This window comes from Micropterus dolomieu, linkage group LG22 (genome assembly GCF_021292245.1).
Source record: "Micropterus dolomieu isolate WLL.071019.BEF.003 ecotype Adirondacks linkage group LG22, ASM2129224v1, whole genome shotgun sequence".
NCBI lineage: Eukaryota > Metazoa > Chordata > Actinopteri > Centrarchiformes > Centrarchidae > Micropterus > Micropterus dolomieu.
This window is the reverse complement of record NC_060171.1, coordinates 35,533,631-35,554,891: the sequence shown is the minus strand read 5'-3', so window position 1 is coordinate 35,554,891 and position 21,261 is coordinate 35,533,631. Positions and strand designations below refer to the sequence as shown.

Sequence of the window (21,261 nt, the reverse complement as noted above, 5' to 3'; positions counted from 1 at the left end):
CACTTATCCCCCACTTACAATGCTGTCCTTTCATCACTTCCTAGGAAACTCAACAAACGTAACCTATTGGCCTCAGGTGAAGATACCAACGATGGTCGTTCAGTCTTGGCCACAGGTAGTCCTAACGACTGTAACGACTGTCGTCACAGCAACAAGGAACACTAACGAACCAGCGGTATCGATGACCCGGGCCAACGACCCCACTGAGGTTAAATAGCTGAGTTTCCCTGCCAGTCAGTCAGAACTGAAGAAGTCCTTTGGATGAGGGACGAAACGTCTTCCAGTATCTTCAATCAAGTCCAGTTGCCCTTGATTTTAACCTTCGTTGGATAACTATGACCTGGATGACTGAGAATCTTCATAGACGTCCTCATAGTTGATGTGTTAGAAGCATTATAATTTAGTGCTGCATTTGATACCATTGACCATCATATCCTATCACAGAGACTGCAACATTTAATTGGAATTAAAGGAATTAAACCAACCAACTTTAGCTAGTATAAGTCAGTCTCAGTTTATACATGTTAACGATGAGTCCTCCATGTACGCCGAAGTCAGTCACAGAGTTCCACAAGGATCTGTGCTGGGACCAATCCTGTTCACTTTATATATGCTTCCTTTAGGCAATATTATCTGGAAACACTCCATAAACTTTCATTGTTATGCAGATGATACTCAATTATATTGAGCCAGATGAAACTAATCAGTTAGCCAGATGAAACTAATTAGTTAGCAAAACTTCAAGTGTGCCTTCAGGATGTAAAAACCTGGTTGACCTGTAATTTTCTAATGTTGAACTCAGCACCTCAGAGATGCATTATCTAAAGATATAGTTACTCTGGATGGCATCGCCCTGTCCTCCAGCACTAGCTGTAATCTTTCATCAGGACATATTCTTCAACTCTAACATTAAGCAAACTTCAAGGACCAACTTTTTGGTTGGTCCTTTTAAACAACTTAATATTGCAAAAATCAGGAACATCATGTCTGATCCTGATGCAGAAAAACTAGTCCAAGCATTTGTTACTTCTAGGCTGGAGTAAAGTAGAATGGGAGCCACAGCCTTCAGCTATCAAGCTGCTGGACCAGCAGGTGGTCACAATATTATGGCTGATTGGTGTATGTGCCTGAGTAGTGGGTGAAATTTGCAACCCACCTGTTTCCAAGTTTTCAAGTTTTTTTCCGCACAAAGAGAGAAAACTAATAAGAAATTTTCACAGGATCCAAGTACAGTAGGGAAACGTTGACTCACTCAATAAGTGAGGCCTCAATAAGTAATTGAAAACACACCACACAGGTGAACAACCCCATTCTTGGCAATTGGGACTGGGGCCACCTGGGGATTTAAACCCAGGAGTAATGGACTTACTGACTGAGCTACTGGTGAGAGCCACTCAAAAGTTAGGTAATGACATCACAGGTGCCGGACATTTGCTGGAGATTTTTATGAGTTTAAACTTAAAATATTTTAATCATTTCATTTTCACATATCATTCTGCTGGTTTGAGGTATATTGTTAAATATTTGGTGACTTTTGAAGGATCACAAAGCAAAAATAAAAGTGTACAAGTTACAGCAAGATATTGAATATCCCTGCTGACTCACTTTTTACCAATTTGAAAACCCTTTGAAACACTTGATATCCGCCATCTAGAATTTTAATAGAATTTGAACGACGACTTATGGAGATATCGATGTAAATTGATTTAGCATATTCTGAAAAATATAGAGTGATGACTTCTTAGTTGTCCATAGGTTGCAGTGAGACATGTCAGTGGATGTGCTGAAGAATTTCAGCTCTCTAGGATGTCCAGGTGCTGGCTGGTCTGACAGAGTTACTTTTTGTATCCGCTGTTGTATTCGAAATGGTTTGCATTGGTCGAATCACAAAGATTTTAGCTTTCCAACAGTGTATGATATGAGTATGATACACCATTGGAGTTGTGTGCACATACCGAAAGCGGCCACAAGGGCCTGACGGCAGTCGATTAATCAGTTGACCTCTGCACAGTGCTGTGAAGTTTCTGAAAGATTTGAGAAGAGGGTTTAATAGCACCTGAAAGGCCATGGAAACTGTTTTCAGTTGCTCTGTAGAAAAGTGTGAGTGTGATCAGTGTGAACTGTTATTCACTTGTTCTGGAAGAGGGCTTTTCCACTAAATGTTTTCATTATCCTGCACTCCTGAGTAATTAAATGAAATGCCTCTTTTAACTACAATCAAGCCTTCATTGCTTTTCCTCTCTAGCCCAAAGATCCTCCCCCCTGTGTTGGACACAGGGACAGAGGGGTCCATGTCTCCTGTTCCTCTACAGATGATGCATTGATACAGGGAACCCTCTGTCCTAGTGAGGGAGCTTTGTCAGCGGGCACATCTGATGCTGTGGTCTCTCAGAGCTCCAGATTGTCCTGGAAGTTAAAAACAGAGGACAGAGGTAAAGCACTCCGTTTGTTCTTTTATGTTTTGTCACAGAAGCTGTTCTTATTTACATATTGAAGTGAAGTAAATGTAAATGCTCCGTACTTGTATAGCACCTTTCTAGTCTTTTCGACCACTCAAAGCGCTTTTACACTACATCTGCCAGTCAATGCCAATGTGTGTACACCAGTCACACACATTCATACACTGAGCTTAAGTGCTCAAATGGAAACTAACATTCGCACTCACTCATACACTGGCGGAATAGCCGCCAGGTGGACACGCACGAGCCAGGGATTGAACCGCCGGCCTTTCGATTAACGGCCTACCCGCTCTACTTCCTGAGCCACAGCCGCCCTATAAGTGTATGAAGTGATTCCAGGAATCAAGGAAGTGGTTTATATTCAAACTCAACATCAAACATATACAAATACTAGACTACTCTTTACTCTATTCTAGACTACCTATATAAAATTCTGTGTTTTCACCAGCATAATCATCTGCTCTTTTGCATTTTCTCCACATTTTACACTTCTTTTTTGGGGATTTGTTAATTTACATGAACCTCTATTTCACTGACAAAAGTAAAAAGAAAAGGTTTTCAATAGTTGTACTTGGTAGTGTAATTGTATTGTGTAAATTTATACAAAGAATTTTCATGCCTGCAACACACTCATGCCTTTTATTGGGACAGAGGTATGTTTCCTATTGTGTTAAATCACCTTTCCTTTTAATAACACTCTGTAATAGTTTGGGAAGTGAAGATACTAATTGTGCCAATTTTGGAGTTGGATTTTTTGTCCATTCTTGCTTGATCCAAAACTTCAGCTTCTCAACAGTTTGTGGTCGCCGTTTTCTGATTCTCCTTTTCGTAATGCGCCATACATTTTCAATAGGAGACTGTTAGAGTACAGTTGTGGTTATAGTACTTGCCTTTAATTTGCTTTTATTCTATATAGATCAAAGGAAAAATCTTTGTTAAAAGATTATTGGAGCTGTGAATTGTAGGAGTAGCCTACGCTTAGGCTGTATGTTGGAGATCAGTAATTCACTTAAAAGATATTTAATTAGTTAAATGGTTTGGTTAGGGTTAGGGTGTGATAAAAATAATCGTGACTTGTCGACTAATCGAAAAAATTATTAACAGATTAGTCAACTACGAAAATAATCATTAGATGCAGCCCTAATGGCAACATGTCTCTTTAAAACCCCATTAGGTCTCTGCATCAATGGTACCTTCACACACATGCAACTCACCGCCATATCTGTGAAGGACCCTGCCCTTTACGCATTAAGATATCTCAAAATTCCCTGAATCTTTTCACAATGTAATGTACTGTTGATTTTGGAAGACCTAAATTTTCTGCAATCTTCCATTGAGAAATGTTCCCTTTGAACTGACCGCCAATTTTTGCACAAAGGAGGGAGCCACAACCCATACTTGCAAATACTGAGCCTTTGGTGGATGCTACTTTTATGTCCAATCATGACACCTCACCTGTTACCAATTAGCCTGCTTATTGTGGAGTCTTTCAAACAGGTGTGACTTGAATTTTCTGTGCACTTTTTAATCTTATTTTAACTCTTATTTTTTATTTTAATCTTTTCTTTGTATTTTTGTTAGTTAAATAAAGATTTTTGTTTTTATTGCATTTTGGAAAATATCCCAAGTTTTCTGGAAATGGGGTTTGTAATTTATGATTCATTCATGTGTCATTCATTCATTCATGAGCCATCATTTGAACTTTGTCCTTTATTCTTCATTTACATATACTTTCATTTAATTTAGTTACTGTATACTCAGCATCTTGGACACAAAACTTTCTCGGGATGAATAAAGTCTCATATTTTCCCATGATGATACTAAGACAGCATCAAGTAAAGAATACCAAATGATTCATTTATAGCTTCTCAGAAGCTGCTAATCTCAAGTAAAAGTTTTATGTAAACCTGTATCTATAAAAAAGTACACACATCTTATGACAATACATTCATCCCCATTCAGTTGATCTAAACAGGGATGGTGATGTGGGTTTAGGACCTCTGTTACATATAAAAATGAAGAAGGTAATGCTGTTTTGTAAGGGTCACAGTGGGTAATGATTTTGTATTTGTGTCCCAGGAGGAGGGGGAGGAGAAGAAGAGAAAAAAGACCAGCTTCTACAAAGTCCTGTCTCCTCTCCCATGTTGCCAGCCTCCATGAGTTCCTTGTCTCCGTTCCGTCGTCACAGCTGGGAACCAGGCAGGAACAACGCCGCTGCAGATAATGACATCACACAGCGCAGGTACTGGCTGTCAGCATCATGAATGGCTTCCTGAGTTAGGATTGTAAAGTACCTTGTCATGGTATCTCATAGGACTGGTTAGTCTTTAAAGAGCCATCAAAGGACCTTGATATATGTCAAAGCAAAGAGGCACCAAACAGAACACAAGAGCATTATTTGAGAGTCAGTGTGATGTGTTCTCCACTACAGCCTGCTTATCTGTGTATTAAACAGTCTGAACTAAGGCCATGTGTTACTTATCAGAGCAGAGCAGCAGCCATCTGTTTGCCAATAGCCATTTGAGCTATATGCAGGGTGTGTCACCCCCCTTCACTTCTGCATATGCATTTGAATGAGGTTATATAACTCTAGTAGATTTCACATTCTTCTGAATTTACTGATGTCTGTGCATCTAAATAGAAAGGTCAGATTAGGCAGGTTGCAGTAGGAAAGAAATAAGCAGTAAAAACTGTGAAAACAATACCTGACAAACAAAGAGGAGACACGATCATCACATGCACCAGTGGTCCCTGCAGCTGTAACAGATTACAGAATGCATGTATGTATGTAAGATACCAATACACATTAATAAAATGTCACCTTAGACAGCTTGAGCTCTCAGTAGTGCTGTTGTGCACACAGCAAATGAATGAGTGATGCTGTTGTTTAGACAGTCATCTAGTGCCTAAGTGACCATAAAAGATGAGCTGCTGTCAGTAGAATCAGCTTAGCACACTGTGACTTCAGACACACATCTCACAGGCTTTCTTTAAAGCAGAACATTACCGTTTCTGAGGCAAACCTTTCTCCAGTCAGGAAATTGTTAATTCAGTAAGGTTAGCTGGAGTAGCTTGTTGAAGTAGAAGGCTGGTTGAAAGCCATCAACAGCACGTTTCATGACACTGGCCAGTGTTACTTTGAACCACAGGGTCACTGTTTTCAGCCAAGATGCAGGAATCCTCTCAGCACAGAAAGAATATGTATACCACTGGGAACTGGTATGTTGCTGTTCTACTGGTGTATGACACATCCAAACAGCATGTACTGTACTAATTCTCATTGACATGTGGCTGCCGTGGTAACGGTATTACTAAAGCGTGACACATCACTGCTGTTCCTCTCACATAGACCACTTATTATATTTTGTGTCCATTGGCATTGAGCCAGGATTGATGGTCAGACTTTGTCCAAGGCTACACTTGCCGTGCTAGCAGCACAGGGCTAATGTACAGCTAGTCTTACTAGCTTAGCTAACATAAAGGCATAGTATTCAGCTCTAGCCTAAAGCTGCCTACAAAGAGTGGTCATCTTCCAGAATAGCATCAGCTGCCAGCTAATCCCAGGGCTTTTTTGTGATTGTTGCGGCCTAAAATGCCTCATTTTGCGATGAGATTGTGGGAATACGTGAAAACTGCAAAGGTAGATGTGATTTTTTTTTACTTTAGAATTATAGTTGAATAACTAAACAGTCCCTCCAGGATTTTGTGGGCCCAACCCTAATCCTACCCTTACCCCTAACCATCTATATTCAAAGCAGCTTACCTTGTTTCTTTCCTCCAGTTGACTGGGATGCAACAGCCTGTGTTCTCCGCGTTTTGCGGCGAGAAAGTGTGTCAGTAGACAGCTTCCTTTGTGTTTGACCACATAGGCTGTTCAGAACAGCCTATAGACCACCTATAGACTACACCCAGTCTTCTGTTGACAGAATCGTTAGAAACATGCTATAATAATATAGGAATTCTACACATAGTGACCTGTCTACCCTCTTCAGGACTGTAGCCTATTCTAGACTAGTAGGTTCTGGTTATTGTAATGAAGCACACATGAGCACTTGTTCATTCACATCTAATAACAAATGGATGTCTTAAGGTAGCAGAAGGGCTTTTAATGGCTTCAACATGAACATTTTAATGGCTTCAACCAGCAAAAGCACCAGACTTTTTAAGTTGGTTAAAGAGGTCATTTTATGCTTTTTGCCTCTTTCCCTCTCCTTTATTGAGTTATATCTCTTTTTTGTGCATGTAATAAGTTTGCAAAGTGAAAAACCCCAAAGTCCACCCCAAAGGGAGTTCCCATCTCCCACAGAAAACTCTGCTCTGAATTGAAATTAAATATACTTTTGTTACAGATTAATAACTCACCACTCTCAAACTCTTGCTCCAGTCCATGTTGCTAAGCTGGTGAGGGGATATACAGCTGAACCAAAGCTTTTTACCAGCTTCTCACTGACCCGCCCTTCTCTTCTTCTGATTAGCTAGTAGTCCTTAACTAGGAACTGCGCATGTGCAACTCCCAACAAAGGTCATGTAGAGGCAAGATGTATCACTTCATAGCTAAAACAAAGCCTTCAACACAGGGTGAAAAGAGGAGCTACAGCAATGTGCAGTATGACAAAAATATGGTGTTTTTTGAAAATTAAACCATGTAAACCTGTTCTGGAGCAACCCCTAAATAAGATTTTGAACCTGAAAATGAGCAGAATACCACCTCTTTAAGTTCAATACTGACAATCTAAAAATAACAGTGATATTGTACTTTAAAAGACAAACTTCACCTCACTTCAATTCTTTTTTTCAGCTCTTTCAGTCTATCCCTCCTTTACTTTCCACTAACAGTCCATATGTTGCTTCTTTCAGCTCATTGATGAGCCTGTCAGGAGAGGCGAAGAGAGCCAAGCCCCTCCTCCACAGGAGAAGGTACACCTTTCATTCATCTGCTGCTTTACCCATACATCACTATAGTTCTTCTTTTTCTTTTTACTGCTGTATAGTGTGTGTTTAAGCCAAATTGCTGGTCATAGAAGAGTCGCTGCCCAGGCCTTTCCACGTGAGACAGTCAGTAATTAGGACCTGAGCATGAAACATACGAGGTCCCTATTGGAACTAATGGGATTATTATTAGGGCCCGAGCACAAAACATTTGAGGTCCCGATTGGAATTGGAACTTTCTTTTATCTGCAAATTAAAATCATTTTGGGGGCGTAAACGTGCTCAAAAACTCACCAAACTTAATTCAGTCGTGGCAAAAAAAAATGTATTTTATGGGTTTCGCGCATGGGTGTGGCAAAATGGCTCACTAGCGCCCCCTAAAGAGCAGCCCCCGGACAAAGTCTCACCTACATGTATGAAATTTCTGTGGTACGTGTATCATGTCGAGACGTACAAAAAAGCCAAAACGGTTACCAGTCGATCAGTTTGCCCATTGTCAAAAATCGATGTTGACATGAAACAGGAAGTTGTTATAACTTCAGTATACATGCTCACATCTGCACCAAATTTTAAATGTATAATAAGAACACATCCATATGCCAATATTAACTCAAAGCCATAGTCTGGCAACAGGAAATGACACATTTTACACTATGATTGGCTACTCCAAGCAGGTTGGCCATATCAATTTCAAAACTGTCTAAGAAAACACATTGATGAAGCTCAGTTGTAAAACTTGTGAGTTTGCATTTAACAGCGTGGCGGTGGCATAGCGGCTAGCTTAAACGCATCACCATGACACAGGAAGTTGTTATAACTTGACTGTACATGCTCAGATCTGTACTAAAGAGTCCCACCCTGAACTACCCTAAAGCCATTGACCATTAAAAGTTGTACAAACGGTGAGTTTTTGTGAAATAGCGTGCCTGTGGCGTGGGGTCCAAATCATTAATTATCCATGAAACAGGAAGTGGTTGTAATTTCAGTGTACATGCTCACATCTGCACCAAACTCGTCAAGAAAACTCGTGAAATGTGAAACGCGAAATGAGTGAACCTGCACACGAAATAGCTTCTGTTTGTTATTATAAAGACAGAATCTGGGTGAAAGGATGGATTTGCACACGCAGGTAGCAGGGATTGTCTGAGCTATAGAGAGAGCTGCAGGGGAGTTAATAGGTGCAGCTCCCCGACAGCCAGTTAACTCCTGACTGTGAGGTTACAACTCACGGCCCAAAAAGGAGAACAACAAACACGTGTGTACATTTTCAGCTGAGGTCTGCACCTTACTTTGGCTTCAACTCAACAATCAACCATGATTTTAGTTAAATGCTAAAGTTGCTGTTACTGTTACCTCATCTGTGGTCCGATGGCAGAACACCGGCTGCTTTCTGATCAGGTGCCATCGTGCTGTAGGTGGATGGATGGTAACATTACAGAGTAGTTGTTTTCTTTAGCTTGAAATAATACCATACTTTGGACACTTCATTCTTTTCTTCTTGTCCGTCGCTATTTTCTTTCTCTTCCGCCACTTTGCAAACAGCTCCAATAATCACGTCATGTTCACAGCATAAGCGATCCAAAGAATTTGCGTCGATGCATTTTATTAATCGATCTTAATGATTTAATCAGTGAATCGTTTCAGCCCTAGCTGTGTGACACTCATCATGTGATGAATTGAAATTTTCATGGTGTGATCCACACTTGACATACTAGGACATAAGGTATAGTTACCGGGTACTCTGTAGCGCCACATAATTTACGCTTTAATTCAGCTTTGAATTCACTTAGTTCACCGCAGTAGTTCAGAAACATGATGGAAAAAAGACTAAAAGACAAGCCTGTAGAGATGTTTTGATGCCATTTTGTACCACACTGAATACCAACATGAGTCCAACATTATTTAGTCACAGCATGTGAAGCTCTCATGACATGACCATGCCATCATCAGGTGTTTGTGTGGAGTTTAGTATTCTTGTCTTTTATGACTGAAGTGCAGTGATTCAGTCATCTTTCCATCCCCAGCCTGCTCACATGACACACACCTCAAACTCTCGCTGTGCCATGCATGGTTTCCAATGGAAAAGTCATTAATGGGATAAAAGAAGTAGCTTTACAGTGTGGGGTGGAGATGGAGAAATCCTCTTTGACTCAGTCTAATATGGTGCAGGGATGTGTCAGCTTATCAACACATCAGTTTGCATCACCTCACCTTAAGTTCACAGCTCTGTGCTCTCTTTGCTTCTCTGCAGCACAGATTTGAGGGTTACAATACTACAGTGAAAATAGGAGGAAGTTATCCTGGCACTAGACAAACACGAGCTGGGGCTAGGCAATGTAAGGACTTTACTAGTCAAGCAGTTGTAACACACACAAATCCAATGATTCAGTTACTTCAATACTTGCAATTAAATTCAGCAGTCCTATATGTTTATGTTTTCTGCTCTATTCATATCACCAATGTATTTATTTTCTTTCTTGTTGTAACCTATTGTCACCTTAACAACGCACTTCCTGTTTGCTGAAGACTAGCTAGATGTTCTGATAGCTCAGGCATGTAAGGGAGCCCTGCTGGGTTAGCACTGTGTCCTGATCTCATCACCCACTCCTTCTACTCGTTGACCTAGAGTGCTCGCTGTGCATGCAACATCCTCCCTCTGTCATTCAGTCAGTTCTTTTCCTCACATTAAATCAAGATTAGATCAAGGAGGACATTCCAATCAGATTCCACAGAGACAAGATACCCACCTTCCTAATATATGACCACCTATTACAATTTGTACACTAATCGGAAGGTTGGCCGTTCAATCCCAGCTCCCCCAGGCTGCATGTCGAAGTGTCCTTGGGCAAGATACTGAACCCCAAATTGCCCCTGGTGGCTGTTAGTTTCTGTTCTGTTCTTCTGTTTGAGCACTTAGGCTCAGTGTATGAATGTGTGTAGGGTGGTGATGGCGCATAGATAAGATGCTTGCCTTTGGTGTGGGAGACCAGGGTTCGTTTCCCACTGTGAGACATCCACCATTGTGTTGCTAGTTGCTCCAGAGGCGTGCGACCTCTGACATGCATAGCAATTGTAAGTCGCTTTGGATAAAAGCATCAGCTAAATGAATAAATGTGAATGTTGAATGCAGACGTAGTGTAAAAGCACTTTGAGTGGTTGAAAAGACTAGAAAGGTGCTATATAAATACAGAGCATTTACGTTCTGCACTTCATAAAATGACTAGTGAACAAGCTCCATTTTGTGTAAGCTCCAAACATTTTGAACTACTGAACAAGCTCCATTTTGTGTAAGCTCCAAACATTTTGAATAGAATGCATAGCATTCTACAACACAACTCTTCGTCTGTGCTGCTGGTCACACTGGGCCACTCTGACATCCCGTTGTCTGTCCATACTGAGGTAAAATTACATTCAGTTGGAGCCTTGAATGCAACTGCCTGTCGCTAGGTCGCAATTAGGTGATGCTGGCCAGCAGATCAAGGCTTACCTGCCAGCGATTGGAGGTATTGGAAGAGAAGTTCGGTTCTTAGTGAAGCATGCATAACTGCAATAGATGTGCACAGTCGGGTCAGATTAAAACCATTGGTACAGTCTGCACATTGGATCTCCTATTTCTCACTGTAGATTTAAAACATCCCTTTCATCAAACATCTAATCTTCTCTCTTTCTTTTCCATGTTTTCACATATTCCATCATCCATCCTTCCATCTATCCCTTTCTTCAGTATAAGTTGGTGTCCATCCAACCTGCGTCGTCCTGATCAGGAGCAAATAGACAATAGAAGGTAATCACTACAGGTCGATAATAATAAACAGATTTTGCTTCTAGCTGCTTTTCAGATGGTTTCCTTCAGTTGGATGGTTCATATCAAGGCCAAACACTGATACTGAAATCTTACACACATTATGAAATGTAAAATATTTATTTTAAATGTTTATGTTGTGTCCTTGTACCCAGCTACAGTCTGGAGGGTCTGGAGGTGGAGAGGGTAGCAGTCAGGGTCCAGTGTCCCAGCCTCAGCGGTCAGGAGGAGAGGACCGCGGGGAGGAGTTCACTCCTGGAGAGCCAGGAGAGAGGCTCGCTGGTATCCCTCACTGAGGAGGAGCAGGAAGGAGACGGAAGTAGTGTCAATAGCCAGGTGTGTGTGTGTGTGTGTGTTTGTGTGTGTGAGGTGCTATCGTTCTGTTCTTCTATGCTATTGTCGAACCTTCTTAGCAGATGCATCTAAGTTCCCATCTGTCAAATGCAGCAGATCAAACGTTCACTCTTCACTTTGTGCTCAGTTGTAAATCTATTCAGGACACATTGATAGGGAAATTGACCTTTAACAATGTTGTGTGACAATAATTGGCCAGATTTAGTTCAGTTGTCTGATCTACTTAGTTTGTGTATATAATCTCTGGATAAGTATACTGTACTCTATTTTATATATATATATATATATATATATATATATATATATATACACATATATATATATATACACATATAAAATATACTTATAAAATATATTTTAAAAAATCCCCCTCTCAGCCCTTGCAGGGTGGTATGTGTCTTCCTCAAGCTCGGGTCCTCTACCTGAGGTCTGGGAGTTTGAGGGTTCTGCGCAGTATCTTAGCTGTTCCTAGGACTGCACTCTTCTGGACAGAGACTTCTGATGTTTTACCTGGAATCTGCTGTAGCCACTCTCCCAGTTTGGGGGTCACAGCCCCCAGTGCTCCGATTACCACTGGCACCACTGTTGCTCTTACGTTCCACATCTTTTCTAGCTCCTCTTTCAGCCCTTGGTATTTCTCAAGCTTCTCGTGTTCCTTCTTCTTGATTTTGCTGTCACTTGGGATTGGCTGCAGTAATCAACTGCCTGTCGATCACTGCAGCCTTCTTCTGCTGTTTGTCGATCAACACGATGTCTGGTTGGTTAGCCATCACCAGTTTGTCAGTCAGTTAGAGTACATATACAAAACCTTTCCAAGATGGCGCTGAGTATAGCTGCCTCTGTGTTTTCGGCTGTGATTCACGGTGGTCTTTCACCAGAGAGGGGCTCATGAACATCAGGGGAACAACTCCAACGGATTTAATTCCCACTTTTCTCGTATCATCAGTGGAATTATTGGACATTTTGGTGAAGGGCTCGCTCGCTGTCATTCGCGCCGCAGGAGAGGAAAAAGAGTCGGGTTGCTCATGCATCCTCGCTGGCGGGGACTCACCGCTACCGGCAATATTTCTCTCCAACGTGTGCTCACTCTGCAACAAACTGGACAAACTTCAGCTTCTGGTGGGGAAAAACAGAGACTTTTATTCATCTTCTGTTCTGTGTTTCACGGAGACCTGGCTGTGTGGACTGATACCGGACTCCGCACTGTAGCCAGCAGAACTCTCCGGCAAAACAAAAGGTGGAGGTGTCTGTTTTTATATTAACAATGTCTGGTGTAGCGACGTGACAGTGATTCAGCAGCACTGTTCTCCTAATCTGGAATTTTTTATCATTAACTGTAAACCATTTTACAAACCCCGTGAGTTTGCTTCATTCACTCTGGTCGGTGTTTACATCTCGCCGCACGCAAACGTTCAGGATTCACAGCGCATGCTGGCTGACCAGATACTGTGTGTGGAGCAGACAAACCTGGACTCCCTTGTTATTGTTCTCGGTGACTTTAACAGGGGAAATCTCAGCCAAGAACTCCCCAAAAACAGACTATAAACAGTTTATAAAGTGTCCAACCAGAGAGGGGAACACTTTGGATCTCTGCTACACCACAGTTAGCAGTGCCTATCACGCCGTCACACACGCTCCACTGGGACACTCTGATCACGTGATGGTCCACCTGATCCCTGCTTACAGGCAAAAACTAAAGCTCTGTAAACCTGTAGTGAGGACATCAAAGAAGTGGACTAGTGAAGCTGTTGAGGACCTCCAGCCATGTTTGGACTGCACTGACTGGGATGTTTTCAGGACTACTACCAACAATCTGGATGAGTTTACAGAGGCTGTGACGTCCTACATCAGCTTCTGTGAGGACAGCTGTATTCCAACACAGACCAGGGTGAATTATAACAATGACAAACCCTGGTTCACAGCTAAACTCAGACAGCTAAGGTTGGAAAAGGAGGAGGCGTTTAGGAGTGGTGACCGAGCCGTGTGTAGGGCATTAAAGTTCAGGTTTAGCAGGGAGGTGCGAGAAGGACAAGCTCTCCCAGCTGAGTGTAGACTCCACCTGCAGTTGGATCACTGGCTTCCTGATGGACAGGAAGCAGCACGTGAAGCTGGAAAAACATGCGTCTGATTCCAGGACCATCAGCACCGGTTCCCCTCAAGGCTGCGTTCTTTCCACTCTGCATTCCTCCCTGTATACTAACAGCTGCACCTCCAGTCACCAGTCTGTGAAGTTCCTGAAGTTTGCAGATGACACCACTCTCATTGGGCTCATCTCTGGTGGGGATGAGTCCGCCTACAGGTGGGAGATCGACCATCTGGTGACCTGGTGCAGCCAGAACCACATGGAGCTCAACGCTCTGAAGACCGTGGAGATGGTCGTGGATTTTAGAAAGAGCCCAGGCCCACCCTCCCCCATCATCCTGTGTGACTCCCCAGTCACCACTGTGGACTCCTTCCGCTTCCTGGGCACCGTCATCTCCCAGGACCTCAAGTGGGAGCTGAACATCACCTCCCTCACCAAGAAGGCCCAGCACCTCTGCTGGATGTACTTCCTACGGCAGCTGAAGAAGTTCAGCCTGCCAAAGACTGTGATGGTGCACTTCTACACCACCATCATTGAGTCCATCCTCACCTCCTCCATCACCATCTGGTACGCTGCTGCCACTGCCAGGGACAAGGGCAGACTGCAGAGCTCTGCAGAGAAGGTGATTGGCTGCAATCTTCCTTCTCTCCTGGACCTGTACTCGAGGAAGCGAGCAGGAAAGATTGCAGCTGACTCCTCCCACCCCGGAAAAAAACTGTTTCAGACTCTCCCCTCTGGCAGGAGGCTGTGGTCCATCAGGACCAAAACCGCCCATAAGATTGTGTTCCAGAACTTTTGCGGCTCATCTCTGTTCTCCATTCTTCCTGCTGATGAGTGGTTTGCATCTTGTGGTGTGGCCTCTATATTTCTGCTCTCTGAGTCTTCTTCCAGCAGTGGATTGTGATACCTTCACCCCTGCACTGTGGAGGTCGTTGCTGATGTCACTGGTGTTTTGTGGGTTTTTACTTCACAGCTCTCACGATATTTCTGTCATCAACTACTGTTGTTTTCCTTTGCTGATCTGTTGCTCAGTACACCAGTAGTTTCTTTCTTTATCATTCACATTCCAAATTGTTGTGCTTGCTATGCCCAATGTTTGTCCAATGGCTCTGGTCGATTTTCCTTCTTTTCTCAGCTTGACAGTGGCTTGCTTTTCTCCCATAGACAGCTCTCTAGTCTTCATGTTGGTTTATCCTCCCTAAGTGGTGCTAATTAGCAGAGTTTCAGGAGCGAGACCACACATCAAGCACGTCATCGCCAGCATTTCCATAAATACCCACACGTCCTAAATCCTCCCCTTCGCCCTCATATCCTGCATCCCTCCCTCCCACCCCTTTCTCTGTCCTGCCTCCTGATCTCCTTCCTCCTCTCCATAGGTTTATAGGGGGTCCGTCGTGCCCGGGTGCTACGGCGGATTTCCCTATCGTAGCTTCCCCACAACGCTTTCTAATGTCTATTCAGCTACTGCAAGCTTCATACATCTTCTGTTTGTTACTCAATAAATCATTTAATCATACCCGTTGATTGTGGTCCTTGCTAGTGAACAGGAAATGCAGTCTTTATAGGTTTGAACCAAGGATGAAAACCTCTACTAGTCATGCAGAGCTATTTAATGTTTGGACAATCAACCTAAAAGGCAACACCTGGGCAACAAGAAACATCTGTCTGTCACATGTTCCAATAGTTTAGCTCACTTGAAAAATTGGTGGCTTCGAACAAACGGTGATATGTCCTGAGTTGTTTAACATATCTAGATGTGAATACCAGGAAATGAGAGCTGAAATTCTGAACTCTTGTCTCATACTCATCTTTTGATCTGGAATGTCTTAAGTGAACAAAAACAAAGGAATTTGCCTTACATTTCCAATAATTTTGGAGGGGACTGTATTTTCATCCTATGTGCTCCTGAACAGGACCACACAGGTTGGATGGACACCAACTTCATACATCAATAACCTTGTTGCCTATGTGTGTTCATCAGGTCCTGTCAGTGACAGCCAGCTGTCCTGCTATGTTCCATCACCAAACCCTCACCAAATCCATCTCCATGGTTACTATCAGTCAGCGTGATATAGATGGTGAGTTAACGCAATATAAGGATCCATTTTATCGTTTTATGTGTTCAGTACACAGCCACATAAAGCCTACAGTAGCTTAGCACGCACACTGGAAACTGAAAAAACACATTATGACAACTTTGAAGCTGTCTTGTTCAACTTCAAAATCACAAAGACAACATCAGCACAATTACCCAATACTACAAAGCTCCTTAAGCAACAATCATCTGTTTCTCTCTTTACAGGGTTAGCAATTGCTATATTGATGTGGTCTTACTGTTACTACTACTTCGTACTTAGTGGCAGTATTTTTTAGTCCACATTTCTTTCTGTCTTTGTGTCCCCTGGTCTACTTTGTGTTAACCTCTTTACTTCGGTATTAACACCTTTTTAAATCTCAAACTACCATTTTACCATGTGTAAACTGGGCTTTGAACACTTACAGGTGTCATATAAATGGTGTTATCTGTCCTCTTTGCTTCCTCTAGGGGGGAACTTATTCTCCAGTAATTCCGGGTCACTGGAATACAGGTACAATTTATAATTTTCTGTGTTGGTAGACATTGTTATGGTTTTGCAGTCTTTTGATAGAACCCTGTTCTTACAGCTGAAGACAATAACTTTCCAAAACAGATATTGTTGAAGGATGTGTGCATGGGACAATTTTGTTAGTTAGTGTTAGTTTTTAATGCAGTTTCCACCAGTCCAGTAATGAGATTGCTGTATGTTGATGTTACACACTAACAAAAAGTACTGCGTTAGATTAAAACAAGCAGAACTTTCACTTCTCTTAATGTTTATTATAGCTTCACAGTGGCATTGTGTGTTTTGTCAGTATTTCAGAGGAGGAGCCGGGCCCTCTGCGGAGCGACACTGAGGTAAAAGGAGGACCTAAATTCAGTCGGACATTCAGCTACCTCCGCAGCAAGATGAGCAAGAAAGGCAAGGTGAGAAGAGCTGCAATAAGGCACTGCAAAATGCAAAATGCACACTGAACTGTTGAGACTTGACACCTGCAGCACATCATTGAAATCAGTAAATGATGAGGGTGTTATGCAGACACATTTCGATAAGGGTTGTCTTTTATAGCATACTTTGACCAATAATCACTGACATGGCAGAATTCTTTGAAATTAACAGTCAGTTTTTTGTGATTAATGTGTTTCATGTTTATGTTGGGCTGATAAAGAAGCTGGTGTTTTTACTGGTATTGTTATTGGAAACATAAAAAACAGAGGTGTTGTTGCAGTGGTCACACAAATGGTTGTTCTCAACAGCTACAGCTACAGTATGTAATTAAAAACAATATAATCTATTTCACACAAACACACTCAGCAGCAGAGGTCTAGACTCGAGTCACATGACTTGGACTCGAGTCACAAAAATGATGACTCGACTTGAAAAAATCAAAGAAGACCTGCGACTCGACTTTGACTTGAACAGCAATGACTCATGACTTCACTGGGACTTGAGCCTTTTGACCTGAGATGACTTGACACTCCCCATGCCCAAATATAAATTATGATATAAAAAACTGCGCAGCGCATCAACATAGCGCTGTGCTCAATTAGACTGGAGCATGTGGCTTCCTCCAACTTTCCAAATTCCTCCACCTCACGGAGAAAAGAAAGGTCAGGTTGAAACAGTGTAGAGAGAATGCTGCTGCAGCTGTTGCGTGAAGCTCCTTCCACCAATTTTAAAAACAAGTTAATTAAGATGAAGCGATAATAGCGCCGGGTGCTCGTTTTGTTTTATAAATCCATCCTTTCCTTCACAGCTGAGGCCCTCCCTAAGAGGTGTGTTCAGTGTTGCTTTACCTGATCGGTGCTTGTAAAATATCCACTGTGTCTGCGTCTTCTAACGTCATAGTGATTTATAGTTTTCTCACCGTTGGTTTCTGTCACTGCATCTCCCGCATCAAAACACCACGGTTTTATTTCAGCATTCTGTAATGTAACTTCGTCAACTCGAGTAGTTCACCTGTCACCTGCTCTTCTACCCTCCGTGTACACACACACACACACACACACACACACACACACACAGAGCCCCCTCAGTGACCCATCCGTCACCCAAAGCTGTCAACTTGGGGGAAACTGTGCTGCTGTCGTCCTCTTGCACACTAGATGCTGCTTAAAGTTAATGTTGGATTATTGTTTCTTATTTCATGGGCTATTTGGGATTTTTGAGTAATGCATATATTGTAGCCTAGTTTTTAAAAAGAAAGTATTACATTTCAATAGTTAATGTTTCCTAAGGCAATGAGTAATCCTGTTAAATAATTGTGATCTCAATATTGACCAAAATAATTAGCAGCCCTACATGAACATTTAATTTAATTGATGAAATTTGTTGTGTGATACAATACATTGTTTTATTTTTAACTTGAAAAAACTTTTGAAATGGTTTTTAAATTTGGTGAAGAGCGCATTATGACTTGTTTAGGACTCGAAAGTCAAAGTTTAAGACTTGCACTTGACTTGAGACTTGACTCGGACTTGCCACTCATGATCGGTCTGGACTTGGGACTCGACTTGGGACTTGAGTACTAAGACTTGAGACTTGACTCGGACTTGTAAAACGATGACTTGGTCCCACCTCAGCTCGGCAGGGTCTGCAAAGATTGTGTCTTCACTGATGCTGCTGGCCCTGCGACACCATCAGCAGCTTGCAATAGGAAGTCTAAACTGCTCTGTGGTTTCTTTCCTTCCAGATGATTTGATGTTCATGGATGACAGTCCATGAGCTTTATGTCACTGATGTGCTTTCATTCAGACTCTTATTGATCCCAAGAAGGGCAATTCATTTGCAGCTTACCCAGTCCAGACACGCGACTCAAAACTCTGAATTTGACACACGCTTTGGATGCTTGGACTTCACTTCCTGTGTCCCCTATGTGGCACTATAGAGCACCCAGTAACTATACATTATGTCCTGGTACTTCAAATGTGGAACGCATCATGACCATTTTATTTTTATCGCGTGTTGAGTGTCACACAGAGCTTACTTGCTGTTGTCAGTAAGTGGTGCTACAACTTAAACTGAGTATTAGTATGTAAATGTTTTCAGGCAGGACAGTTATCAAGTAAAGTTACGAAGACCAAGGATACGTCGTTAAAAGAAAAATTGGCAAGATTTACAAAAAACATCCTTAATGGGTTAAGGGTTGTAATGGTAATTTGAGTTTTCAAATAAACAGCTCAGGCAAACACTTGTCTTTTCGTGAATTTTATTCAAGTCTTCTGCAGAAGGAACTCACAGGGACACATACGCATCAGAGAGTATCATCCGAGTGAGCTGCAGTGTCTCAGCACTTGCAGCTTTTATCTTAGTCTCAGGGTCGGAGTACTATCTCATCAAAAGAACATGGTGTCTTTCAGTGTTCCCAAGGGGACACTCAATTTGGATCTATAGAAAGACACCCATGTCCAAGGTACATGTGGTGAACCACTTAAAGTCATGACCCCTCTGGACATATGGTAAAGCATCACACACATTAACCTTCCATTGACCCCATACCCAAGAGACCGGAGGCCTCTAGTGAGATTAGTTACAGGGCAGTGTTTGGAGATGGTTCTCATGAAATTCCCATTACAGGGTATTCTAAGATAGTTTTGAAGTAGATATGGTCAACCTGCAAGAAGTGGTTCATCACATCATAGAAGCATAGAAGTAGTCACTTCTACTTCTTTACGGTCTGTACTTCTGTGCGTATGTTGTGTAGGTTGCTCCCTCATACCCCTCCATCCCTCTCTCCCTCTTTATGTCTCGCTCTCTCTCTCCCTCTCCTTCACCCCCAACCGGTCAAGGCAGATGGCCGCCCACCCTGAGCCATGGTTCTGCTTGAGGTTTCTGCCTCTTAAAAGGAAGTTTTTCCTTGCCTCTGTTGCCTAGTGCTGCTCTTGGTGGGAACTGTTGGGTTTCTTTAAATATCATCACAGAGTACGGTCTAGACCTGCTCTTTTATGAAAAGCGCTCAGAGATAACAGTTTTTGTGATTTGGCGCTATATAAATAAAATTGAATTCGATTGAATTGAACTTCCTGTTGCTAGTAGGTGACGCTATGACTATGAGTGAATGTTGGCATACGGATGTGTTCAAGGTGGGACTGTTATCAAGAATGTAAATTTTGGTACAAATGTGAGCATGTACATGGATAAACACAGTTATAACAACTTCCTGTTTCATGGCGAATCATCAATTTTCGACGCCATGCCATGGACACACCCTTTGACGAAAACTCACAGATAGCACAACTTTTCATCATCAATGCCTTTAGATGCTCAACAAAAATTTTAAGTTGATCGGACAAATTCCCTAGGAGGAGATCGTTAAAATTCGGACAATGTTAAACATCGAAAATTACATCAATTAATAGCCAAGTCCCAAATAGCCGCCTACACCATTTACTGGCCTGGTGTGGAAACACATTTTGACAAATAAACACAGTTCGCCATTAAACGCCTGGTCTGGTTTTTATAGAAGTTCTTTGTTCTTTCTTTACCAGTGTAACTGGCATGGTACAAGAGATGAAAAGAAAAAAAAGGTGCCAACTCACGTTATCTTTGAAGTACGAATGTGTCCGTTCCTTGATTAGCCTATTGACATCCCTTTAGTCTATAAGGGTCCACCGATCAAAAGAATCTTTTGAACAGCTTTTCATAAAAAATAATCCAAGTTGTAAATAATGTCATGTGAAGTCCATCGCTCTCTGTCTGCTAACTTCTGCCACACTTCTCTCATCCTGCACCGTGTCGTTGTTTTCTTTACGTTGCTGCCGACTAAATAAAAGTGCATTGTATGCAACTTTGTGAACCAAGCAGTTGGAAGAAAGACCAGAATGGACAATATTTAGTTAGTTTGTCCACTGCCTGGTTTAAGCCTTGTTTCATGCTCAGGCCCTTATAATGAGAGCTGTGTTTCATAGCCTAATAATGGAAGGAATGAAGAACTTATTAGTAATTCTTTGTTGTCCACACCTGACCACCAACTGTTTATATCGAATGAGTTGAGAGTCAAACATCCTCCTTAGATACTAGAACCTCCTCACCATGTATAATCCTAGCTTTTGGTTGGTTACTATTCTACCTAAAGTAGTCGGTATATATAATAAAAAGCAGGGCTGACAGGACACAGCCCTGGGGTGGGCCATTCATTAAAACCTGCTGTATTCTATCCATTAGAAATCAAAAAGCGGATCATTTCAAAAAACAGAAGGTCACTCGATCACTCATTCATTCATTCATTCAAACCTTTATTTAACCAGGATAAAAAACTCCTTGAGATTAAAAATGTCCTTTACAAGAGTGTCCTGGTAAGTGGCAGCAGCGCGGTTACAAATAGATACAGAGACACTTACAGGTAAATACATAGACACACTTTCACTCATCATATTCAATATTTTATGTCATCATAAAAAACCTGGGTCCTAAATCTATTTAAAAACAGTGACAGACAGACTGCCTTTCTGCAAGGTCCTTTAAAAATCCTTTAAAAGAATAAAGTGAGACCAGCTCCTTCAACTGTAGTTCATTCTTGAGCTGATTCCATGCAGATGCAAAATGAAAAGCCTTTTT

General features: G+C 41.9%; 1 protein-coding gene across 1 annotated transcript in view; it reads left to right on the top strand.

The window, feature by feature from the left end:
- Positions 1–21,261, top strand: part of LOC123962260 — a 173,409-nt gene that overhangs the window by 129,122 nt on the left and 23,026 nt on the right. Inside the window, exons 14-21 of the mRNA XM_046038287.1 lie at positions 2,246–2,432; positions 4,539–4,701; positions 7,317–7,376; positions 11,113–11,172; positions 11,346–11,526; positions 15,609–15,705; positions 16,173–16,215; positions 16,520–16,631. Coding sequence (XP_045894243.1) covers positions 2,246–2,432; positions 4,539–4,701; positions 7,317–7,376; positions 11,113–11,172; positions 11,346–11,526; positions 15,609–15,705; positions 16,173–16,215; positions 16,520–16,631 — 903 coding nt within the window. The remainder of the gene's footprint in view (positions 1–2,245; positions 2,433–4,538; positions 4,702–7,316; positions 7,377–11,112; positions 11,173–11,345; positions 11,527–15,608; positions 15,706–16,172; positions 16,216–16,519; positions 16,632–21,261) is intronic.